At 40.4% G+C, this 21,902-nt stretch overlaps 1 protein-coding gene across 1 annotated transcript in view; it reads left to right on the forward strand.

The window, feature by feature from the left end:
- The first annotated feature begins 1,068 nt into the window (after positions 1-1,068).
- The window catches only part of LOC146003971 (putative ammonium transporter 3), a 56,578-nt gene continuing 35,744 nt past the window's right edge, over positions 1,069-21,902 (forward strand). The window contains exons 1-4 of the mRNA XM_083142503.1: positions 1,069-1,197; positions 11,202-11,326; positions 15,454-15,739; positions 19,459-19,616. Of these exons, the coding sequence (XP_082998629.1) occupies positions 11,209-11,326; positions 15,454-15,739; positions 19,459-19,616 (562 nt within the window). The 5' untranslated portion in view covers positions 1,069-1,197; positions 11,202-11,208. The remainder of the gene's footprint in view (positions 1,198-11,201; positions 11,327-15,453; positions 15,740-19,458; positions 19,617-21,902) is intronic.

A 21,902-nucleotide genomic window follows, 5' to 3' on the forward strand; every position in this document is an offset into this window, starting at 1 on the left:
AGAGAGAGGCAAACTTGCATAGGGGACGAACAAGGACCATTTCAAAATTTATCCACACTGCGCATGTGCAGATCATGGTATGTTGCATGGTATGTTGATTGTGAGCCAGTCTTTAAAACGTTGATTGTGCCTTTGCTGGCTAACTAATCCCTGCTCTGCAAAAAACTGATTTGAAACGGAAGAAGAAAATGGGTCAGGTAGGCGTACCCTCGCTTTGCATGATGGGAATTGCTTCCCCACCCACCCTACGACCCTGACATGGGCCCACCATACTTCTGATGAAGTAACCTGAGTAATCTAACTAAACCTCTATGGTGCGACAGCCCTTTCAAAGCCAAGGCCTGCCAAGCTGTTTTTCTTTTGGTGACACGTGGTCAAAGCATCGAGTCCCATCGCCGCTGTTTTCTGACTTTCGAGACCGGAGCCCGCTACTTCTTTTCAAATACCTCCCCAATTGTCCTCACGATGATGGGCCCACACCGAAATTTTCTGAGCTCTCACCGGTAATCGAACCCGAGACCTCTCGCACCAAAGGCGAGAGCGTCAACCAATTGGCTTAACGGGAAGCCACCCGAGTAATCAGTTGCCTCAACAAACAAGTTACCCTAAAGAGAATACAAGATTTGCTAAAACGTTCAGCAGTTCTGATATATATATATATATATATATATATATATATATATATATATATATATATATATATATATATATATGGAGACTATCTTGAAGGCCCCCATATGTCCATTGTAAGAAACAATAATTCTTTTTTTTTTTTTTTAAAGAAAGAGCTACAATGTTCAGAACTTTTAGATGACCCTCGAATTTTTAGTTTTGTTGTGTGTATTTTGGTTTTCTATAACTTACATTGTTCATACTTCACTAATTAACACTAATTAAACCTAGTACACTCGCTCTCGTGGATTCATTGCCGTTCTTTCACTGGATTCCTAGAAAATTCTCATTTCCTTGAACAATTATATCAATACCAACAGTAATCACTAGAACAAATACTTATTTAGTTGAAAAAATGTGTATGATATTTTTCATTTCATCTTGTTTGCAGACTCGATCATTCCTCTGCAAAATTATGCCTGAAGCGTTCTCCATGTGGAACACTGTGACGTCAAAGATAAATTTGACGATAAGTGTCAAACGTAGGCGCTGAAGCAGCGGAAGTCAACAGGAATAAATCAGTAAGTAAGTGCCTTCATTTTCCTCATTAAAATTTCGCTTCAGGTTATTATTGTGTAATGTATTTTATCATTTGATAACTAAGTCATTAACTTTAAAAATAATAATACCAAGAATTCGGTATAATTTGTGGGTACTAATTTTTCTTTATACCACAGTCATATGGGTATGTAAGGATACCAGAAAATCATGATTGCCATTTCAAAGTGGTAACTAATAGAAATGGCGGCCAATCCAAGATGGCGGATGTTGACATTTGAAAAACAATTAGATCTCTGAAACTAATAGTCAGAATTCAACTTTCTTTCTTTCAAATGAAAGCATAAGATGTGTTCTATATTTAAGTTCAACTTAGGTTTCTAGATAGGAGCAATCGTTAAGGAGTTAATCACAGATTAGTAAAAACAAATCGTATTTTCTACTATTAATTCTTTTGTTTGTTTCTAATTTACTAATAATCTGAGTATTTGAGAAGAAAATGTTCCAAACAAAAATTGTAGCGTAAACCCATATCTTTAATTTGACATATTACACTTGTTAGTTTTGATCTTAGAATTAATATAAAACGGATGAATTATGGAGTTTGCAGCGAATTCATCTAGCAGGATGTGTCCTTCGTCCTATTTAATTACATCTATTGTAACTGGTATCAGTGGCGTCGCTAGGCCATCTGCTTTGGGGGGGCTGCAACCAGATACATGACTTACTACTATTGTAGATATTTTTAATGTTTGAAAATAGCAAAGTTATTAATAAGACAGTAATATATAACAAGCATAAGGAATTAAAACTAACAGACTTACTGCATTAATTTTTATGAAAACAGATGGATATAACAAAAATGTCACATAAAGCTTTGATAACAAACACACAATATCACAAACTCCGTAACACAAAACGCACCGCTACCGTTTCCTCGCGTAGCAACCGTTGTGAAAATAGAACAAATGACGGCGATCGTTTGCACTGTTGCCAGCTAAAGACATGACGTGACGTGGGGGGGGGGCTTATCGAGGGATTGGGGGGGCTGAAGCCCCAAAAAGGGCCTAGCGACGCCACTGATGACTTTATTAATTCTTGCAGCAGAGTGGTATTCCAAAAGTCAACTGGTAACAGCATGGATAACTATGCAATACATTCTAATATATGGCCGAAGCTACCATATCGTCGCAGATTTTATGTTATGATTTAATTATACACATGATACAGAAAACGACTTAAACAATAAAAAATCATATACCACACTCGTTATTAAAAGAAAAAGCAATGTAAATTTCCATAAGCGAACTAGAAATATTTAAACAAATATATTTTTAGCAATGAATTTGCATGTATTTTTCTGCTCCTGCCCCCAGCTAACATTTTTCACTACGAGTTCTGGGTAGATCTCAGCATACACTGTTGTTTAAGTCAACACAGATCCGGACACAATACGACCGAGCTCAACGACAGCTCACGCAACTGACTCGTCACAGCAGTTTCAGTCCGAAAGATACAAAGTACAGACTTGAAGTATGGTCTTAGCGGAAGTGACGTCACCGAGTACAGTTCGAAAGCGCGCAAGTGCACAACTCACAGTGCAGATGGTTGGTGACTAGGTCACATGGTTTCCGCACTCGTCGTTCATTTGTTTATAATCACGGAGGTAGAAAGTCAGCGACACAGGTAGATATACGTTATGGGCCAGCAAGTTGTTTGTTATAGTCCTTCTAATGTGTGGAAATGTTTGTGTACGAACATTTGAAAATGTTATGTGATTTATATGGTGAAAAATAAGTGTTTAAAACGCGAGGAAAACAACGAGTACTCAGTTTTATCTACTGATCGTATTTGGCGCTGCAGTCGAAGTGCAATTCGAAAGACGTGTACTTCCAGTCCATGACTTGAAGAGCGCACTCCAAGACCATTCTAGGAGGATACTCGCTTCAAGTACGGTCTTGCACCTTTCGGACACGGCCTCAGGAATTCATCCCCTTTCCTTCGTCTGCCTTCCCCGCGAAGCATTTTCTCAACGGAACAATGCAGGAATCTGTTTACCACTACAAACTACATACACACACACACACCAATGTACTGTAATATTGAATGTGAAGTAATGTTTTAAACTGAACGCATCGTATTACGTCATTGAAACACGATGCAATCACTTACCTTCTGACGACACTGTAGACTGATTTTGGCATCAACGTCGCAAGGAAAGAAACGAACAGGGATGGAACAATAATCAACATCTGCAATGAAACGTAAAGAGATGATAATTATGTGTAAAAAAGAAAGGAAGGATATTTATTGAAAATCACAAATAGGAAATTTAGTAATATAAAAGATGTCATTACTCCCAGACAAGTTAGCAATCAGCCACGTCAGGAAATATTAATGGAATGCTTATGCTTATTGCCGAGTTGGATTTACTGAGGGGTAGAGCCAGGAAACGGGCGCGTAGAAAGGATGACACCTGAACAACTGGGGATTGTTATGTGGAAAGAGAGGAGAATAAATAGTTGGAGGAAAGGAGTGAAAAGGGGATTCAATCGAGAGTCGTTGGTGAAGCAGGTATCGGGGATTATCTCCGCAGTTCTGAGGAGATTCACGTCTATCGCTGAGAGGGGTAAGAATGCTTACTTTCATATCCAAATACAGGGAGGTTATTTCAGTCGTTTACCGCGAGCCCGTCGGCCGCTCAGCGGCAAATTCATGCAACAGGTCCCGGCAAATTGCGTTACAGGAAGTCCGTAACAGAAACCACTTGTTTTGTAATGTTTCCACTTTTCACAATTACAGTTACAATTACAATTGAAATAAGCACGTACTTTGTCGCAACGATGCTGGAAAAGATGTCCTCCCAAATACAAATATTTCTGGCACCTTATTTCTGACATCTAATCTTAGATTAACTTATATATCGCTTACTTTATCCTCAGTTGACAGAAAGGAAAAACAGCATCCCGGCGCATAAAGCGAACCGAAAGCTTAAAATGATATTTAAAAGTTTCTTAGGTTCAAGAGATCCTGTCTCTCGTAATTGCCTGACCACTTTTCTGCAAGAGTTCGTTTTCACGTAATTATCGCACATAAAAACTCTTTGTTCAATACTATATTTGTTTAGCGGAATAACTAATGAATGAATAACAATTAACACACAATAAAGCACTACCACACCAACTCAATAACACAGTATAAACAACACGCGTACTGGTAAACGCAAACAGAAGTGAACATAAATGAGCGTAGACTCACTACGTCTGGTAGCCGACAGTGTTGCTAACCATTTTCCAGCAATGTCCCTACAGACGCAGTCAAAATCTCCCTACAACTGACCAAATGTCCCTACGCCAAGTAAAGCAACTAGAAAAAAACAACACCTCATTAACATGCAAAACAGAAGATAAAATATACACATTTACTTACCAAATCTTTCTGCTCGGTGCTTCCACAATTAATGAAGGAGCGAATATACAATACAGGACCCCTCCCCGATTTTTGTAATATTTCGCATACTCATTGAGGCCTCCTAATCACGAATTTGAAGTTAAAATTTGGGGATCACCTGTAGAAATTCCAAAATAAGTGAATTTGAGTGGTCCGTGATCGGCACGATTGCTCATTATTTACCGGAAGATTTGGTGTTTCCAATACTTAAAAAACGAAATATACATTCCTGATATTACTACGACCCCAAATTTTAACTATGTTTGCCTATCCTATACGAACCTAACCTAACCTTACCGTTAATGGTTCGTGGTGCTATCCGTCAATGGTTTGTGGGGCTACCCGTGCATGGTTTTTCGACCCCAAATTTTAATTATGTTTGCCTTGCCTAACCTAACTTAACCTAACCTTACCGGGAATGGTCAGTGGGGCTATCCGTGAATGGTTTTGCGCTAATTGTGATTACGAACCGATAAAAAATCTTATTCATCATCGAAGACGCCATTTTCGTATCCTGCAATTTTACGATCGATGCACTGTTGCCAAACTTACCTGTAATCAAATCAGTCCACACTCCACATGTTCTTCTAAACCGTGATTGTCGCTGTCACATGTAAACACTTCTTTGGGCAATATACCGAAATCCATAAGTTTATTAATTACCCCACGGCAATCCTCCTGCACACTCCACCTAAAAATCTGTACAACATTAACAACTTTCTTAATGTTCTCTTCCGCCATTCTTGCACGATCCATGCTCTCCAAGTATGAAATCAACAGTGTGGCAACGCTGTAGACAGCGTAACTAATTGCGAACGTCAATTGTTCATATCAACAAATATGGCTACCATACTTGTATACGGAGAATCATTGCGAGAATTGAAAAGCTTATTTTACAACTTCTACACGTTAATGAACAATTTTTTCACCTCACCCCAACATGTTAATTTGAGAAAAATCATCACGGCTAATTATTTCGTGAATATAAGACGTAGCATAGAAATTACAGAATGGTCCGGTATTGTAAATTCTTGCCTTAATGAATAATAGGGGTGTGCGGAACAAATTTTTTGGGTCGGGACGGGAATTTTTTTAAATCCCGACATTCGGGACGGGAAAAATTTGAAATTCCCGACTATTTCCCGAAGCTCAGGAAATCTCGAATTCTACACGTCACTTTCACTTTAAGTGATTGTTTTTGCATTTCTAGAATAAAAACTTACAATTTTTGATAAGTTCCAGAAACTTACAATGCAGAAAACGTCGAGAATTAACGACTTTTTAAAGTGACCATTCGGTATTTCCCGACTGCTTGGGATCCTGAAAAGACGGGAAGTCATTTCCCGAAGTCGGGATGATGGGGACGGGAATTTTTTTTCCCGGTCCCGGTCCCGACTTTTCGGGATCCCGCACACCCCTAATGAATAACGTTGAGTCATTTACTGTTGATTATGTTATTTGAAGTCATACAGGCTGCTGCTGTGAAGAGATAGATTTTGGTTGGTGATGCTGTATTTCCTGCAGTCTTTAACAATTCTGGTCCTATTTTATTTGTCTTTTTTGTTTTTGTATCACTTAACATTGAAAATATTATTTCCGTTCCCGCGTTAGAATGTGGCAATGTTAGCACTATTTTCGCGAGAGTGGAAATGTTTTCAAAAAAGAACTTGCCTTGAAAGTTCTTGGTAACCGATAACATGTTCCAAAATTCTGATGGAGATTTGTTAGTTCTTTTTTCTCCTCCTCGCTAAAGTATCCAGATAAATTAATCCATTCATTCCAAACCGAGCACGAAGAAAGTGCAACTGCCTGGCGAGTAAGCTTTGCACCTTTGCACAGTAAAATATTATTTTCCAAGATTGAAAAAAGTCCCTACGTTTTCCCTCATTTGGCAAATCTGTCCCTACGCGGGCGAAATATAGTTAAAAGTCCTTACGGTTGGCATCACTGCCGACACTGTCGCATTCTTGCAGTATGAAGCGCCGTCTCGCGGCTGACAACTCCCCCGATAAGCTGCCGGTGCTCTCGCGACAACTGAGGATAAAGTAGCGATGTCTAATCTAAGATTAGATGTCAGAAATAAGGTGCCAGAAATATTTGTATTTGGGAGGACACCTTTTCCAGCATCCTTGCGACAAGGTACGTGCTTATTTCAATTGTAATTGTAACTGTAATTGTGAAAAGTGGAAACATTACAAAACAAGTGGTTTCTGTTACGGACTTCCTGTAACGCAATTTCCCGGGACCTGTTGCATGAAGGTGCCGCTGAGCGGCCGACGGGCGCGCGGTAAACGACTGAAATAACCTCCCTGTATGTGCCGGGTCCAACCTTGACGATGTAAAATGCATTTGAGTGTGCGAGTCCTTCAAAGTTCTTTTAAGGTTGTCCTTTCACCTCTCGCAGATGAGGCTTTGGAGGCTTACCATTATTATTAGTGTATAAATAGGATCGATCTTGCACACCCCAGGAAATGTAAATGTATTTTACAATACTCGAAAATTTCCTAAATTAGGAGTTCAATGTTATAGGGTTTGTCCCAGTGTTACTCCTACTAAACCAAAAGGAAAAACGTCAGCCCAAAACTACAAATTAACCTGTATATGAAACATCACCAAAGTTGTCAGTAACCAACACACACAACACAGAGTATGGGTCATTTTGACATAATTCTTCTTCTTTTTTCTGACACTATCAACTGTTAGTCGATTTTAGTAATTTTTCTGAGTTTTTTGCAAAATATATTTAGTTCACTATGCACATATTTTTCACAAGAATGAATATATACGTGTATATATATATATATATATATATATATATATATATATACAGGGTGACTTGTAATTAGATGTATTCCCTGAAAGGGGTTAAAGTAGAGGCAATTTGCAATAAATTTGACCATATCATACCCCGCCCGAAAATTACTAGTTTTCGAGATAATCGAATTTCTATTGTTTTTTTTTTTAAAAAATGAGCTTTTTCCACATAAAAATACGAATTGAGAAAAAACTGCTCATTGTATGGCACATATTTCAGCGTTTTCTGATAGCTAACAAATAAGTGGTTCGTTGAAAAAAAGTTTTTCCCAAATAACAATAACATGTAACTAACGGGTGGGTCTAAATTTACAAGTGGTGATAAAAAAATACACTCTTAGTTTACTAGGCAACGTATTAATAACAAAAATGGTATGACACAAAGCGTACAAATTACTTAAATTACTTCCTTGAATCGTCAGCTATCCAACAAGGTACAAAGGTTGCTAACATTCACATTTGTGTACAAGAAATAACAGTTCATTCATTTTCATGTGAATGGAATGAATGAACATTACAATTAAAGAACATTGCACGTCTTGCTCAAAGTGGGCACCTCCGTTACGAAGGCAGACACGCAGCTTTTTACGGACATTTTGTCTCTTAACTCGTGATGTGATGGTGTCCTTGATGTGTTGACCAGCTGTTAAGATCCCCTCCCTGAGCTCTTCTTGCGAGTTTACCGGTGTGTTGTAAACTAAGCTTTTCATGTGGCCCCAAATGTAAAAGTCGCAAGGCGTCAAATCGAGCTGGGCAGCCATCATGCTGGTAAATCATGTCACGTCTTGTAGCTAGAGGCACATCCTTCAACAACATTGCCATCCCGTTCCTCAAAAAATGTTCATAAGTGATGCCATTTAAGATTTGTGGCAGGAAAAATGGCTCGATCAAATTATTGTTGATGACGCCCATCCATACTTCTGCCTGGGCGTGCGACAGTGGCTGGATGAAAATTACCCAAAGAAATGGATTGGCCGAGGCGGTCCGATTCCCTGGCCGGCTCGATCTCCCGATTTGACGCTTTGCGACTTCTACATTTGGAGCCACATGAAAGACAGTTTACAAGCCACCAGTAAATTCGCAAGAAGAGCTCAGGGAGAGGATCTTAACAGCTGGTCAACACATCACATATACTCTATGTGATCAGAAGTATCCGGACACCCACCTGAAAATAAAGTTCAAGTTTGGCCAACCCTCCATCGGGAACACTGGCAGTCAATACAGTGTTGGCCCACCCTTAGCCTTGATGACAGCGTTCACTCTCACAGGCATACTTTCAATAAGGTGCCAGAAGGTTTGCTAAGGAATGGCAGCCCATTCCTCGCAGAGCGCCAAAACGAGAAGATGTATTGATGTGGATCGGTGTGGCCTAGCACGAAGTCGGAATTCCAAAACATGCCAGAGATCTTCTATGGATTACAAATCAGGACTCTGCGCAGGCCAGTCCATTAGTGGGACGTTGTTGTCGTCAAACCACTCCCCCACAAACCCTGCAGTATGGACGGGTGCTCGGTCGTGTTGAAAGACACAATTATCATCCCCGAACTGGTCTTTGACGGTAGGCAGCATGAAAGCTGTTAAAATGTCAACGTAAGTTTGTGCCGTGATATTGCCTTGTAAAGCAACAAGGGGCCCAAGTCCCCTCCAGAAGAAACATGACCACACTGTAACCCCGCCACCTCCGAATTTCACTGTCGGCACTATACAGGCTGGTAGATGTCATTCACTAGGCATTCGCCTCATCCACACCCTACGATCGGATCGCCACATTGTGTACTATGATTCATCAATCCACACAGCGGTTTTCCACTGTTCTATGATCCAGTTTCGACGCTCCTTGCACCACACGAGGCGGCGTTTGGCATTTGTCTGTGTGATGTTTGACTTATGGGCAGATGCTCGGCCATGGAAACCAAGTTGCCGCACCTTGCGCCAAACAGTCATGGTGTTTGGAGTAGATCCTGATGCAGTTCGGAATTCCTGTGTGACGGTGGCGATGGATGATTGACGTTAATGCTGTACGACCCTCTTCAACACTCGATGGTCTCTGGAGGTCAACATGGGAGGTTGGCCTGCACGCTTTTGGGTTGTACACATCCCTTCACTATAACATGGGAAACAGTGGACAGAGGAATGTTTAGGAGGGTGGAAATCTCACACACAGACTTCCTACACAAGTGACACCCAACCAACTGACCACGTTGAAAGTCTGTGAGTTACTCAGACCATCCCATACTGCTGTCGCACACTGTCTGCAGACTACTGAGTTCGCTGATTATGTGTTCCATGCGGTAGATGGCAGTACTGTGTCGCCCTCTATGATAAACTAACGTTTCGCGGTGTGTCCGGATACTTTTGATCACATAGAGTATATATATACATACATACACACACACACACTGTTTGTTAGATCGTCAAATTACATATTCTTGCATATCCATAAACATGCCATATAGTGGGAGGAATGGGATCAGTGAGCAGGGCAGTTAGAGATGTAGGGAATGGAACTCCATGGCGACGCAAACCATTATATAATTATCTCGTTCTCTGTCGAAATTAGGACATCGTAAAAAAAGATGTGTGGCATCTTGATTAACTTCTCCACATGTGCAGGCTTGTTTTGTTGTAATATGTAATCGTGCTAAATGATCATTAGTGCAAACATGACCTGTACGTAGACGTATTATAAAAATAATAACTGATCTTGGATATGAGTAGTACCAAGGTTTATTTTGTGAATGTTCTGCAAACCATTTATATGTATTGCCCGCGGATTGAAATTGTTCCATACACCACTGTTTCCATTTATCTTGAAGTTTATATTTAACTCTTGGGAGAAGATCCGTGTATGGAAGTCTCGCAAGTGAGGTATATTTTGACATAAGTAAGGCCCAGACTTGAGGTGCGAATGGATGCATTTTTAGTTGTATATTTGTTACATAAGTTCTCGCGAGCTGATCACGTAACATGATTTAATTTGATGTACGTACCTACATCATTTTCACGTTTGTACAGATACGTGCCAATGCTTCATACGCTATCCAATATTTGTAACTCTATGTGCATTCAATTCGCAAGTGCAGGCTACGTAGGGAAACTATGAAGGGCTTTGAATTTTTTTTTAGACTCGGCTTCCTTTACATGAAATTAATATGAGTTCCACTTCCGCATCAGAGGTGTGATATTACGCCTAGAATTGCACTAAATTTGCACAGAAATGGGGTTTTCGGGTGATTGGGCCCGCCATAGACACGCTCCTGTTTTATACGCATCAATACATTTGTAAAACAGCGTGATGGAATGTAGTTTTACTTTCGCTGACTGAGGATTTTACAACGTCCCCCTTCCAATCAGGGGGCGTGCGCACGCATGTGTGTGCTCATGTTTCTCAAAAGATGTTGTTGAGACCGCCTTTTGCATTCCCAACTCCTCACACACAAAATGCAATACACAAGCAAATTTCCAAACTATCCCTTACCTTACAACAAGAGGTATTGAAATAATGTTTTATGCTGTAAAGTTTTAAGGAAAGATGCAGAACGAGGTGATTCATATCTTTACCACAAGATGGCACCACTAACGGAGCAGAAGTTAGGCATGGTAGTTTTAGCCCTGGGAACCATTTTGCTCTGATCTCTCCTACTTCAGAAACTATATGGAATGCGATATACAAGATGCAGAACACTATTTAAAAATGCCATCATAATTATCTTCTGAGTGCAGCACCAAAAAGTTCAAGCTTTACTTTCACTGTGTCTTTTTTTCAGAGCAAGGATGCAGAATATTAGCACCAACGCGACCACCAAGCCCATTCCAGGGATTTTCGCCCTAAACAAGGAAGACACCAACTGGGTCATGACGTCATCCTTCATCATCTTCACTATGCAGACAGGTGAGCACAATAATGCGTGGGAAAATAGCAAAGAACAGGGAACGCAGAATTCAAATAATGTCAATTAACAGGAAAATGCATATTTTTTGGCTCCAGTACAATATTAAAGCGCGTAAAACTCAGCTCTTAAAGTGATTTGATGCAGTACAAGCGTTCGGAAGTTTCTTATCTTCATTCTCTCTCTCTTCTTGTCTTTCATTCTTTCTCTCCCATTTCCTCTAGAATTCTTCTGCTCTCTTTCTTCTTTAATTCTTTCTCTTGTTTTTCTTACTTTTACTCTTTTTATTTCCATCTTTTCTTCTCTCTCTCTTTACTCTATAATTCTCCTGTTCTCTTTTTTTCTCATTTTTCTTTCTTTCTCTCATTCTCTCTTTCTCTAGAATTGTCCTGTTCTCTCCATTTCATTCTCTCCCTGTGATTTTCCCTTTTTCCTTACTTCCCCGACTTTCTCCCCCTCTCTCTCTGTTTTCTCATTCTCTTTCACTCATTTTCTATCTTTGCTTCACTCTTTCTGTCTAATTCTCTTGTTCTCTCTGTTATTCTCTTCAGATAGTCATTTTCAGCATTTTTGCATTTTCTCTCATTCTTTCTTTCTCTCTCTTTTCTCTATAATTATCCTGTTCTCTCTCTCTTTCCATGTCTTCCTATATTTCTGGAAATAATAGCAGTTATTCCCTTCCCTTCAGTTAGCATTTTTCAGTATTTCTGCACTTTTAATTGTAATTTTTTTTTAATTAATTTTTATATTTCTTAACCGCTTTTCGCTTCTTCATTGTGGTTTCGTGTATATTAATCGTGCTTGCTTCTCCCAAAATTCTGGCAAGGAATGGAAGTTTTAACATTACAGGCATCTGTAAATAAAAGCACAATTCCACTAAGTATCATATTTCCCTTAGCTCTAGTACTTTAAACCACCAAACATTGATTTGTGTCAAATTATTTTGGTACTTGCACAAGTACAAGGCTCTCGTCCTGCATGAAAATTCAAGTTTACATTGAAATATTTTATGAAATGTTTCTTGAAGAATCCTTAGGTAAACTTCCGAGTTCGAATAATAATGCATCAAAATGTACAGATGAAAGCCAATTTGAAGAAACCATAATTGCACATATTTAACTATGCCACTTGTTTTTGTTTTGACGCACTTTGAGTTGTGTGCGAGTGTCAATATGTGTGGTTCCTACCAGGTGCGGATCTACTCCTCGTATTGATTGTTGAGTTTACTGTGACAATGGGAGGAATTATGATAATAAAGACAAACAACATTTAATAAACATCTATTTGAGCCCTGAACCTGTATTTTTGAAAAAAAAATTCGTCCCTCAAAAGTTTAACTTCTGAATCCGCCACTGGTTCCTGCTCTTCAATTCCTTGACTTGTGGTTATCTTCCAGTTTGCAGGGAAGCAAGATTTTAAGTCTTTCTCTCCCAAGTATCATTTACGCAGAAGCTGAAGTTAAAGTTATATTTGACTCAAGGTTAACGGTACTAGCTATAAATAACCAGAAGCTGTCTGTGGATCACTGCCTGTAATATCACACAGGTAGTTTCAAATATTTATATTTCAAGTACATTTTATACCTACCCATTTACGCTATTCGGAATTGAGAGGGCTCCGAAAGACAGAACATGGGCCTCAACCACAAATAGATACCAGGACAGATGCTCAATCCAATAGAAAAACCTCAGATTCCAAAATGTGCAGGGGCACCAGTATACTTGAGACTTCTTTTATGTGCGTCCTGAACTTTTAAACGCACGTTTGATTTTAACTCATAAAACAAAAGCACACAAAGGGAAAACTTGAGGGGTGTAGCTCAAATAGTTCCTAAGTTATGAATTTTTCCATCTTTTGTGAGCACACCCAGTACGCACGTTTTTTTAAAAAAACAAAAGACTAGGAATTTTTTGAAACTACCTAATAAAAGGCAATAACCGTTACGCATTTGCAAGGATATAGCTAAAGCTTTAAAAGTGTGCTTATTTAAGGATCTAAGCACATTTTTACCCATTGCCAGAATTTTGGTAAAATTTATTTCGCACTAAATTTAAGCTGTCTTGTAATCAAGGTGAACCTGGTTCGATACCCGTTGGAGGCACACTTTAAACTAACTACAAGTCCACTCCCAATTAGCCTATCGGTGCATAAAGGGCACTTAAAACAAACTTTGCCACGGTCTCTTGCTCGCACATGCGCAATGAATGTTTGTTTTGTAGGCTGGAGGCGTATGCCTATTCAGGCGTGTGTTCGTGTCGCTTCGGTTGAAATCTCCGCGTCGCTTGTCTCTTCGATCTGAAAGCTATCTTAGGCACACTGCAATCTATAACATATGAGGGTGACAGAAAAAGTCATGGCAACCATTTTTTTTCCACGATAATGTGAGCCAGGCAAGAAATTGTAAAATATACATTTGGAAGATCACGATATATGCTAACGTTTCTTGTATGATTTTTGAACAACATAGATCTGTATCAGGATAGAGAAAAATACAAAATACGCGCAGTCACAGGTCGTCCTGAACGTCGCATGTGGGTAGTTGTTTCCCTTCCACGCCCGAATACTCCTGCCCACCTCGCAACAGTTCGGTATGGTAGAGCAGGGGTTTCCAACTGGCGGCCCGCGGGCCGCATGCGGCCCGCGATGCCTTTTTTTTGCGGCCCGCGAAGCCTGTTTGCTGTTAAATGAAAGACAATATCACAGGTAGAATTGATTTTGCAGTCAATAATGATCATCAGAAGAATCTAAAGTGACGTAACGTTCTCTTCACACCATGCATTCAACCCCTTCGCTATGCGGAATGAACTTGCCCGCTTCCCACCTCTTCGCTATGCGGAATTGCAGGAATCGTAATAAACTGATGATTTTCAACGTTACTTTGGAGAGGAATAACCTGATCCATTTTCCAAGCTGTTGGCGGCTAGCAGAAGATGAAGAAACACTGGACTTTTCTGAATTCCGTGCAAATATTAAAGAAATAATGGACGAGTTTGACTCCAGATTTAAAGATTTTGAAGAACTTAAAAGCAGCATCCAGCTATTTAGCAATCGTCTTGGCGTTAATATCGAAGAACAAGAAGCTTTTCTCTCCTACTTGAATTGTGAGATTTGCAAGGCGATTTCCTTCAAACTAGGCAAGAAAAGGGGCCCGAGTTTTTCGAAAACCTTTCAAAGGAACGCTTTCCAAACCTTCGTAGTTTTGGTCAAATAATGCAGAAGCCGACTGGCAGATTCTTCACTGCTTCACCTTCTGAGACTTTCAAATACAGAAATTGAAGTGGACATTCCAACTTTAATGAAAGAAGCAGATCGGCCTCAATTTTCTGTTCAGTACTTACAATCTTTGTTATTTTTAATCCCCCCCCCAAAAAAAAAAATGCGGCCCGCCAATCAACTGCTGGATATAATTTTGGCCCTCGGACCTTTTGAAGTTGGAAACCACTGTGGTAGAGCATCATTTCCTAAAGCTTCCACAAGCTCTGTGTGACATTCGCTCGCATTCCTTCCACGGAGAACTGCTATTTTCACATAAAAACGCTGTTTAACATCCTGCACGACTGTTAAACAGGCAATGACTTCCCACTTCAATCTTGGCAGCCACTGCCATCTATATTCCTTTTCTGGAATGTTTGGAGTAAGAGAACGTGAACGCGTCCTGCGCGCACGTTGCGGTGTGCGCCTCGTCCAATGAACGCGCGGAGGAGTGGGGTCGCGCGGGAGGGGGAGGCTCGACTGGTCATTCGCGGTCCAGTAGTTCTGTGGGAATTATGCATTCAGGAGAGCGCCGCATAGTCTGCCCCCCCCCCCCCCCACAAGCTTTCGCCTCTGCGCGTCGCTACTCCAGACATTCCGGAAAAGGAATATAGTAGCGTCACAATACATTTCATGTGACGGGGTCTCCACTGCATAAAATTTCTTGCCTGACCCGCATTATCGTGACTTTTGCTGTAACCCCCGTATTTCTGTATAAAAAGCATATAAATCTCTTCATGGGAGCAAACATAATTTGGACAATATTAGGAGTCTTATCATATTCGTAACCATATAACCATATATAGCTTATCCGTGTAGTAGTTCACTCAAGATTTCAGTCCTCCTAATCTCCTGTACCAACTTCTCTCTTCCATAGGTTTTGGCCTTCTGGAGTCCGGCTGCGTGTCCCTGAAGAACGAGGTGAACATAATGATGAAGAACGTGGTGGATATTGTCCTCGGAGGCTTCACATACTGGCTGTTCGGTTTTGCCATGAGTTTCGGCCGCAGCCCCTTGAACAACCCCTTCGTGGCGCTGGGGGATTTCGCCTTGGACGCTGACAATTCCGATCCTCTCATGGGACCGGTGTTCGCCGCTTTTCTCTTCCAGTTGTCATTCGCCACGACTGCCACAACTATTGTCTCCGGAGCCATGGCGGAAAGGTATTCTCTCTCGGTTATCTCTGATTCTTCTCTCACTGCCTTGCGTCCAGTCTTAGTCTCCCTTCCTACCCCCCTCTCTTTCTTGATTCATTTCATCTCTCTTCTCCACTTTTTATGTTATCCCTTCCCCTCTCTTCAACTCTTATCTCACTTCTCCACTGTATATATAAAAAAGGTAACAGTTCGTTATATCGGAGACACATTAAAATCGGATATTTTGTGTTTTTCATGGTTCGTACTTACCAATTGTGTATTGCGGAACATAGTTCAAGATGCCATTATGCTTTTTACACGAAAACAAACACAATTTTTCACATAGGGAGTAGTTTTTGTTATTCCTTTTTTCGCTTCCGTAACACAGAATATGGCGGGCAGAGGATGACTAGCGTTGTAGGTATGCAGTGTTTCCAACCTTCTTCACCGAAAAATACCTACTATCGTGTTCGTCACGTTTGCAAATTGTATATTATGCACAGGTAGCTGACGGATAGCCCCACGAACCATTTTCCGATAAGGTTAGGTTAGGTTTGGTTAGGTTAGGCAAGCATAGTTAAAAGAAGGGGGTTGGAAACACTGACAGGGGGTTACGTCATCAAACGTATGCAGCATCCGGTTCACATAGCGAAAGCAATGGCACTTGTGCGTCGGTGAGATACTTCTCTTGAAAAATACATGATTTCCCGGTCAAATAGATTCCACGATTAAAGATAATACCTCGACGAACGTTGGAAACCTTAGAGAAACTCATTTCCGTAAGTAGTTTCTTCTGTAAAAATGAAGAAATGTGTCATTCCCTCCGGCATTTCGGAAGTCGGTTGCTCAGAGCGTAACTTACCCATGCGGATGAGAACATGCCAGTGAAGAGAGTAAATATCCAAGTTTGTAACCCACCTTACAAATGTTCCATGTGTCCTCCCTTGGTGATTCAACAGACGTGAAACTAGCAGGTAGGGCGGGACCATCGCCTCAGACTGTGGACCGCATACGAGCAAGATTGCAGAATTGAACATTTGTAAGGCATGTTACAAACTTGGATATTTACTCTCTTCACTGGCATGTTCTCATCTCCGTGGGCAAGTTAGGCTCTGAGCAATCGACTTCCGAAATGCCGGATGGAATTTTGAAACACCCTGTATATTTCTCTACGACCTTCCCTCCTATCTGTGACTCTTCTCTCGACTTCCCCCCTCTCCCTCCCTACTAAATCCCTTTCATTTCTTTCTCGTCCTGCTATCTCTCTCTCTCAGAGTCTTTTCACCTCTCGTTCTGTTTTCTTCTTCCCATCCTCTCTCTCTCTGACCCTCCTCTCATCACACTCTATTATAGTGGGATCACAGGCAAAAGGACCTGCGCAGAACCGCGTGTTTCGTGCACCGTACTGGCGCGTGGAAGGTAGAGGTAGACTGGAGCATGCTTCCTTATGGTCCGAGTTGAGCGGATGGAGGGGAAGATGCGCGAAGGCTTTTGGCTGAAGGTTCTTTTGTTTGTGGTGGTACTATAGATCCTTTCCTTTTAATCTCTTACACTCTCGCTTTCTTCTCTCTCTACTTTTCCTCTCTCTATCCCCCCCCCCTGATATTCCGTTCTCCCATGCCACCTTTATGAGTCTTCTCCAAACACTATCTTCCTGCTTCCTTTGCTCTTCCTCTTCCCCTTTCCCTGCGAGTTCTCAAATCTCTTAGGGCCGCTTTAGACGAAAGCATTTTCCTTAATATTTTTCTTAACATTTACGCCATGGCCAAAAAGCTACCGTGTATGGTGAGAAATGTGATGGCATTTCAGATGCCGTGGCATATTTCATCGCATTTCTCAAGGATAGAACCCGTCCTATTTCCGTAGCATAACCAATCATAAGCGACCTCTAGGGCACGAGTGCAGTTGTAATTGCGGTCGCGTGAGATGTAAACAACGTATCACGTCACACTTTTAAACGACGATAACTATGAAGAACTCAATATGCTGACCAAGGCACAAAATTTATTTTATTTTAAAACATAAACTACAAGTAACGTTTCAACCTTCTAGCAAGATTTTTTCAGACTCTGTACCCAGTACAAATGAAACAAGGTACAAAACAGGAAAATATATATACACAGAAATTACTCCCCTCCAGACACAAGATTATTAAAAAGTTGTTTTCTCTCTAGAACATCCCAGCAGGTGGTCTTCCCTTGTCAACTGTACTTTCACCTGACAGGCGATTTAGATAAACATTTCCTTTCATCTGGAAAGTGGTTGGACTCTTTATCTCACGTTCTTCTTTCTTTCTTCATTCCTCTCCCTTCTTCTCTCCTCTTTCGTTCTTGCCCTTTCCACTCTTTCTAACACCTTCTTTCATTCTTTGTTTATCTTCAGTACCCCATTCCAGTTCATTGTGTCTTCTTCGCCTTTCTTCTCTATTTCCTTGTCCTCCTTCCATTTTCTCACTAGTACTCTCTTCTACTTTCCTATCTGCTTAGCCTCATCCCACTCTATGTCATGTCCTGTTTCTCTCGTGTGTTTAAATATCGCATTTCTCTCTCTCTCTCTTAAGTCGTACATCATCCCTATGTTGTTTCAACCTGCGATATTTAAACACACGAGAGAAACAGGACATGACATAGAGTGGGATGAGGCTAAGCAGATAGGAAGGGAGAAGAGAGTACTAGTGAGATAATGGAAGGAGGCCACGGAAATAGAGAAGAAAGGTGAAGAAGACACAATGAACTGGAATGGGGGACTGAAGATAAACAAAGAATAGAAGAAGGTGTTAGAAAGAGTGGAAAGGACAAGAGCGAAAGAGGCGAGAAGAAGGAAAAAGAATGAAGAAAGAAAGAAGAACGTGAGATAAAGAGTCCAACCACATTCCAGATGAAAGAAAATGTTTATCCAAATCGCCTGTCAGGTGAAAGTACAGTTGACAAGGGAAGGCCACCTGCTGGAATCTTCCAGAAACAACTTTCTAATAATCTTGTGTCTGGAGGGGAGTGATTTCTGTGTATATAAATCTTCCTGTTTTGTACCTTGTTTCATTTGTACTGGGTACAGAGTCTGAAGAAGACCTTGCTAGAAGGTTGAAACGTTACGTTTAGTTATTGTTTTAAAATAAAATAAATTTTCTGCCTTGGTCAGCATATTGAGTTTTTCATATCATGGAAACAAGGCTTAATGGTGTTATAATTCGACAATAACTATTCAACCGAGAGGAATATCGTTTCATGTTAAATGGCTTTAGGTAGAGAAGAATTGCGCTGCTTAAATACATACTTTACAACGTTTACTGTACACGTATGGAAGAATATGTTAGCTTTTTCAATTGTAAACACAGTGCACACAGCATTGCTGTATGTATTGTACATTGTAATTGAAATAACTAAGCGAAATATTCCATGAAATGCTTCCGTGTAAAGTACTTTCTGCTATAAGATTTTTGGAAGCATTTACATAGCATTTATGCTAGCAAAAATGTTAAAGGAAATGATTTCGTCTGATGCCGGTTTTACTCATAACTTCCCTCTCTTTTTCTCCTGTTTCTGACTCTTCTCTCCCCTCTCTCTTCTCTTCCCATTCCAAATTTACTCTCTCACTGTACACTCCTTTCTTTCGGCACGCCCTTTTACCTCGCCAATATCAATATCTGCAACGACCCGGTCCAGTACGTAACACTATAAGTAAAAAAGAGCTCTGCAGATTTTGAGGTTGAAGGGTTCTTAGCTTGATTTCGTTGTATTTCCTTACAGGTGCAATTTCAAGGCCTACTGCCTATTCTCGCTGGTAAACACCATAGTGTACTGCGTCCCGGCGGGATGGGTGTGGGGAGAGCATGGCTTCCTCTACAACATGGGGGCTGTGGACATTGCGGGGTCTGGCCCCGTGCATTTAGTCGGTGGAAGCTCAGGTATATATTTCTATATTTATACAGCTAAATCTATAATAATATTGGTTTTAATTCTGGGAATTACATTTGCTACCTCATTTCTTGCATAAAATAATAACTTTTTACCAGGAAACGGATTTATATGTACTAAAGAAAAGTGTCAGATATGTAAATACTATTAGGTCTGAGCCAATACCAATGTATCGGGAAGTATCTGTTCGAATTTACCGATACCAGCCGACACTTTCGCAAAGTCCTGGAAATTATGCAAAATTCAGTTTCCTTTCATTTTGCACCAGTTTGTGTGAAAAATTGAATTTTGTGATAACATGTAATTTAATATTCTGATGTAATTCTTGAATATTTTAAGGCAAAAAAATCTTGGTGAATTGATGCATACAATTGGAGTGGAACACTTACGCACTAATATAATCTATATTTTGAATAACTTTAAATTACAGTAAAACCTCGTTAAGCCGGACTTCGCTTAATCCGGAGAGGCAAAAGGGAAAAAAAGCAGAATGCCAGGTTTTAAATGTGGCTAGAAGTCAACAAGAGAACTTCCCAAAGACAAAGCAGTCAACCACTGATGAAATTCTGTTTCCCGCAGACTTTCTACTGTACTGTATAGTGTATTGAGGCCTATGCCCTTTAAATACACCATAATAAACGTGTTCTGTTGCTATAAACGAAGTTTTAATGCACTTTCTACTATTCCTTTAGGTTATTTCAGTTAATCCGAACTTTTGTTGAACCGGTCAACTTATCCCCTCATTAGTCCGGATTAACGAGGTTTTACTGTATTACAATTTTCATCCATCGGTATCGGTGGGGATACGTGAGATTATCAGTGTCGGTTCAAAGCGGTATCAGCTCAGCCCTAGTAAATATATATTTAGTTATTTTAATTTTAATCAAAATTGCCTGACCATCCTGCCTTAGTGGCTAGCGTGTTTATGGACGTTAAACCGTCCCAATCTTACTCCTTGTACAGTCACGGACACTGCCGGCTTGTAACGATTCCATTGAAAATCAATGTGTTCATTACAAGCCGGCAGTGTCCGTGACTGTACACGGCAATGAAATGTAAATGAAACTTTCAATTGGATGAAATCAATAAAGATTCCACGTTCCTACATCAAATAGGTGCAAGAAAATGTGCACATTCTTCATCGTGGTTGTAAGCACAAGAGCTGTTTAGTCATCGGCAACCTAATGGTTAGGATAGGCGCCAAATTCAAATTTAGTCGTCGAATTTTGCAACATGCTAATTTCGAAGACTGTTTTCTCTTCGTACTGATGGGTCACGTTCGACAAACAGTAAATTTGTAGCCACACCTGTGTTTGGATACTTTCTCACAAACTTTCATCAAGCGTTTGGCTGCAACTGGCCAAACGGGAGAGTATCGGGTTGCAATTCGCTCAACAGAATGAAATGTCAACTTCTCCTGTCGACTAGCTAATGTTGAACTGTTGTCAAACTGTCCTATCAATTTTAGATAATCAGAGGAAAATGTGAGTTCTTAATTTGTTCTATAGTTTCATTACTCTTCTACTTTATCTATGCCCAGTTAGGTACAGTCGGTGTCCAGAATTTTCTACAGGCCCCTCGTCATGTTAAGAAAAGAAACTAGCTGGTAGGGAAAACTGAAGTGCGTTTTCACTCCAATGAAGCAAAAAAAATTGATTTCCATATTTTTTTCCAGGTTTTTGAACATTTCTTGCAGAATTTCGTGACTTACCACGATCCTCTCTCCTAAGCTGATTTTCTGGACTTTTCCAAAAACGTAAAAATACTGATCATGTCCTTGAGACACTTGTTGCCCTCCTCCCCCTCCTACCAATCCGAGTCTGTCTAATCGTGATTCATCCTCATCGCAGAGATTAGGCGAGTGTGGAAAGAAATTCGAAGCACAATATCCTCTCAAAAGACAATAACATCTTGGTAACTGAATCAAGTTTTATTCTAGTTAGTTTAGTAATAGATAGTAATGTTTGCATGATACTTGTTAAGAAACTTAGTGGTAGTAGACCCGTGGGAAGACCAAGACGAACATGGAATTTGGTAAAAATGGTCAAGAGTGGATTGGCCTTGCACGGAATATAGAGAAATGGAATACTTGCTTTTCGGGTTTAGGGATGCCAGAGAGTTGACCTTTTTAACGCATAATTGTGCTAGCTGTACTCTCAAAGTATCCTCACCTCCTTTCATCTGGTTCTTGTAGTCTCGTCTTCAAAGATGTATTCCTGGGCATCGACAATCCTTCATTTGAAAACAGAAGGCCTTTCAGACTCTTTCTTCCTTGA

This window comes from Lepisma saccharinum, chromosome 21, assembly GCF_977018435.1.
Source record: "Lepisma saccharinum chromosome 21, izLepSacc3.1, whole genome shotgun sequence".
Classification (NCBI taxonomy): Eukaryota; Metazoa; Arthropoda; class Insecta; order Zygentoma; family Lepismatidae; genus Lepisma; species Lepisma saccharinum.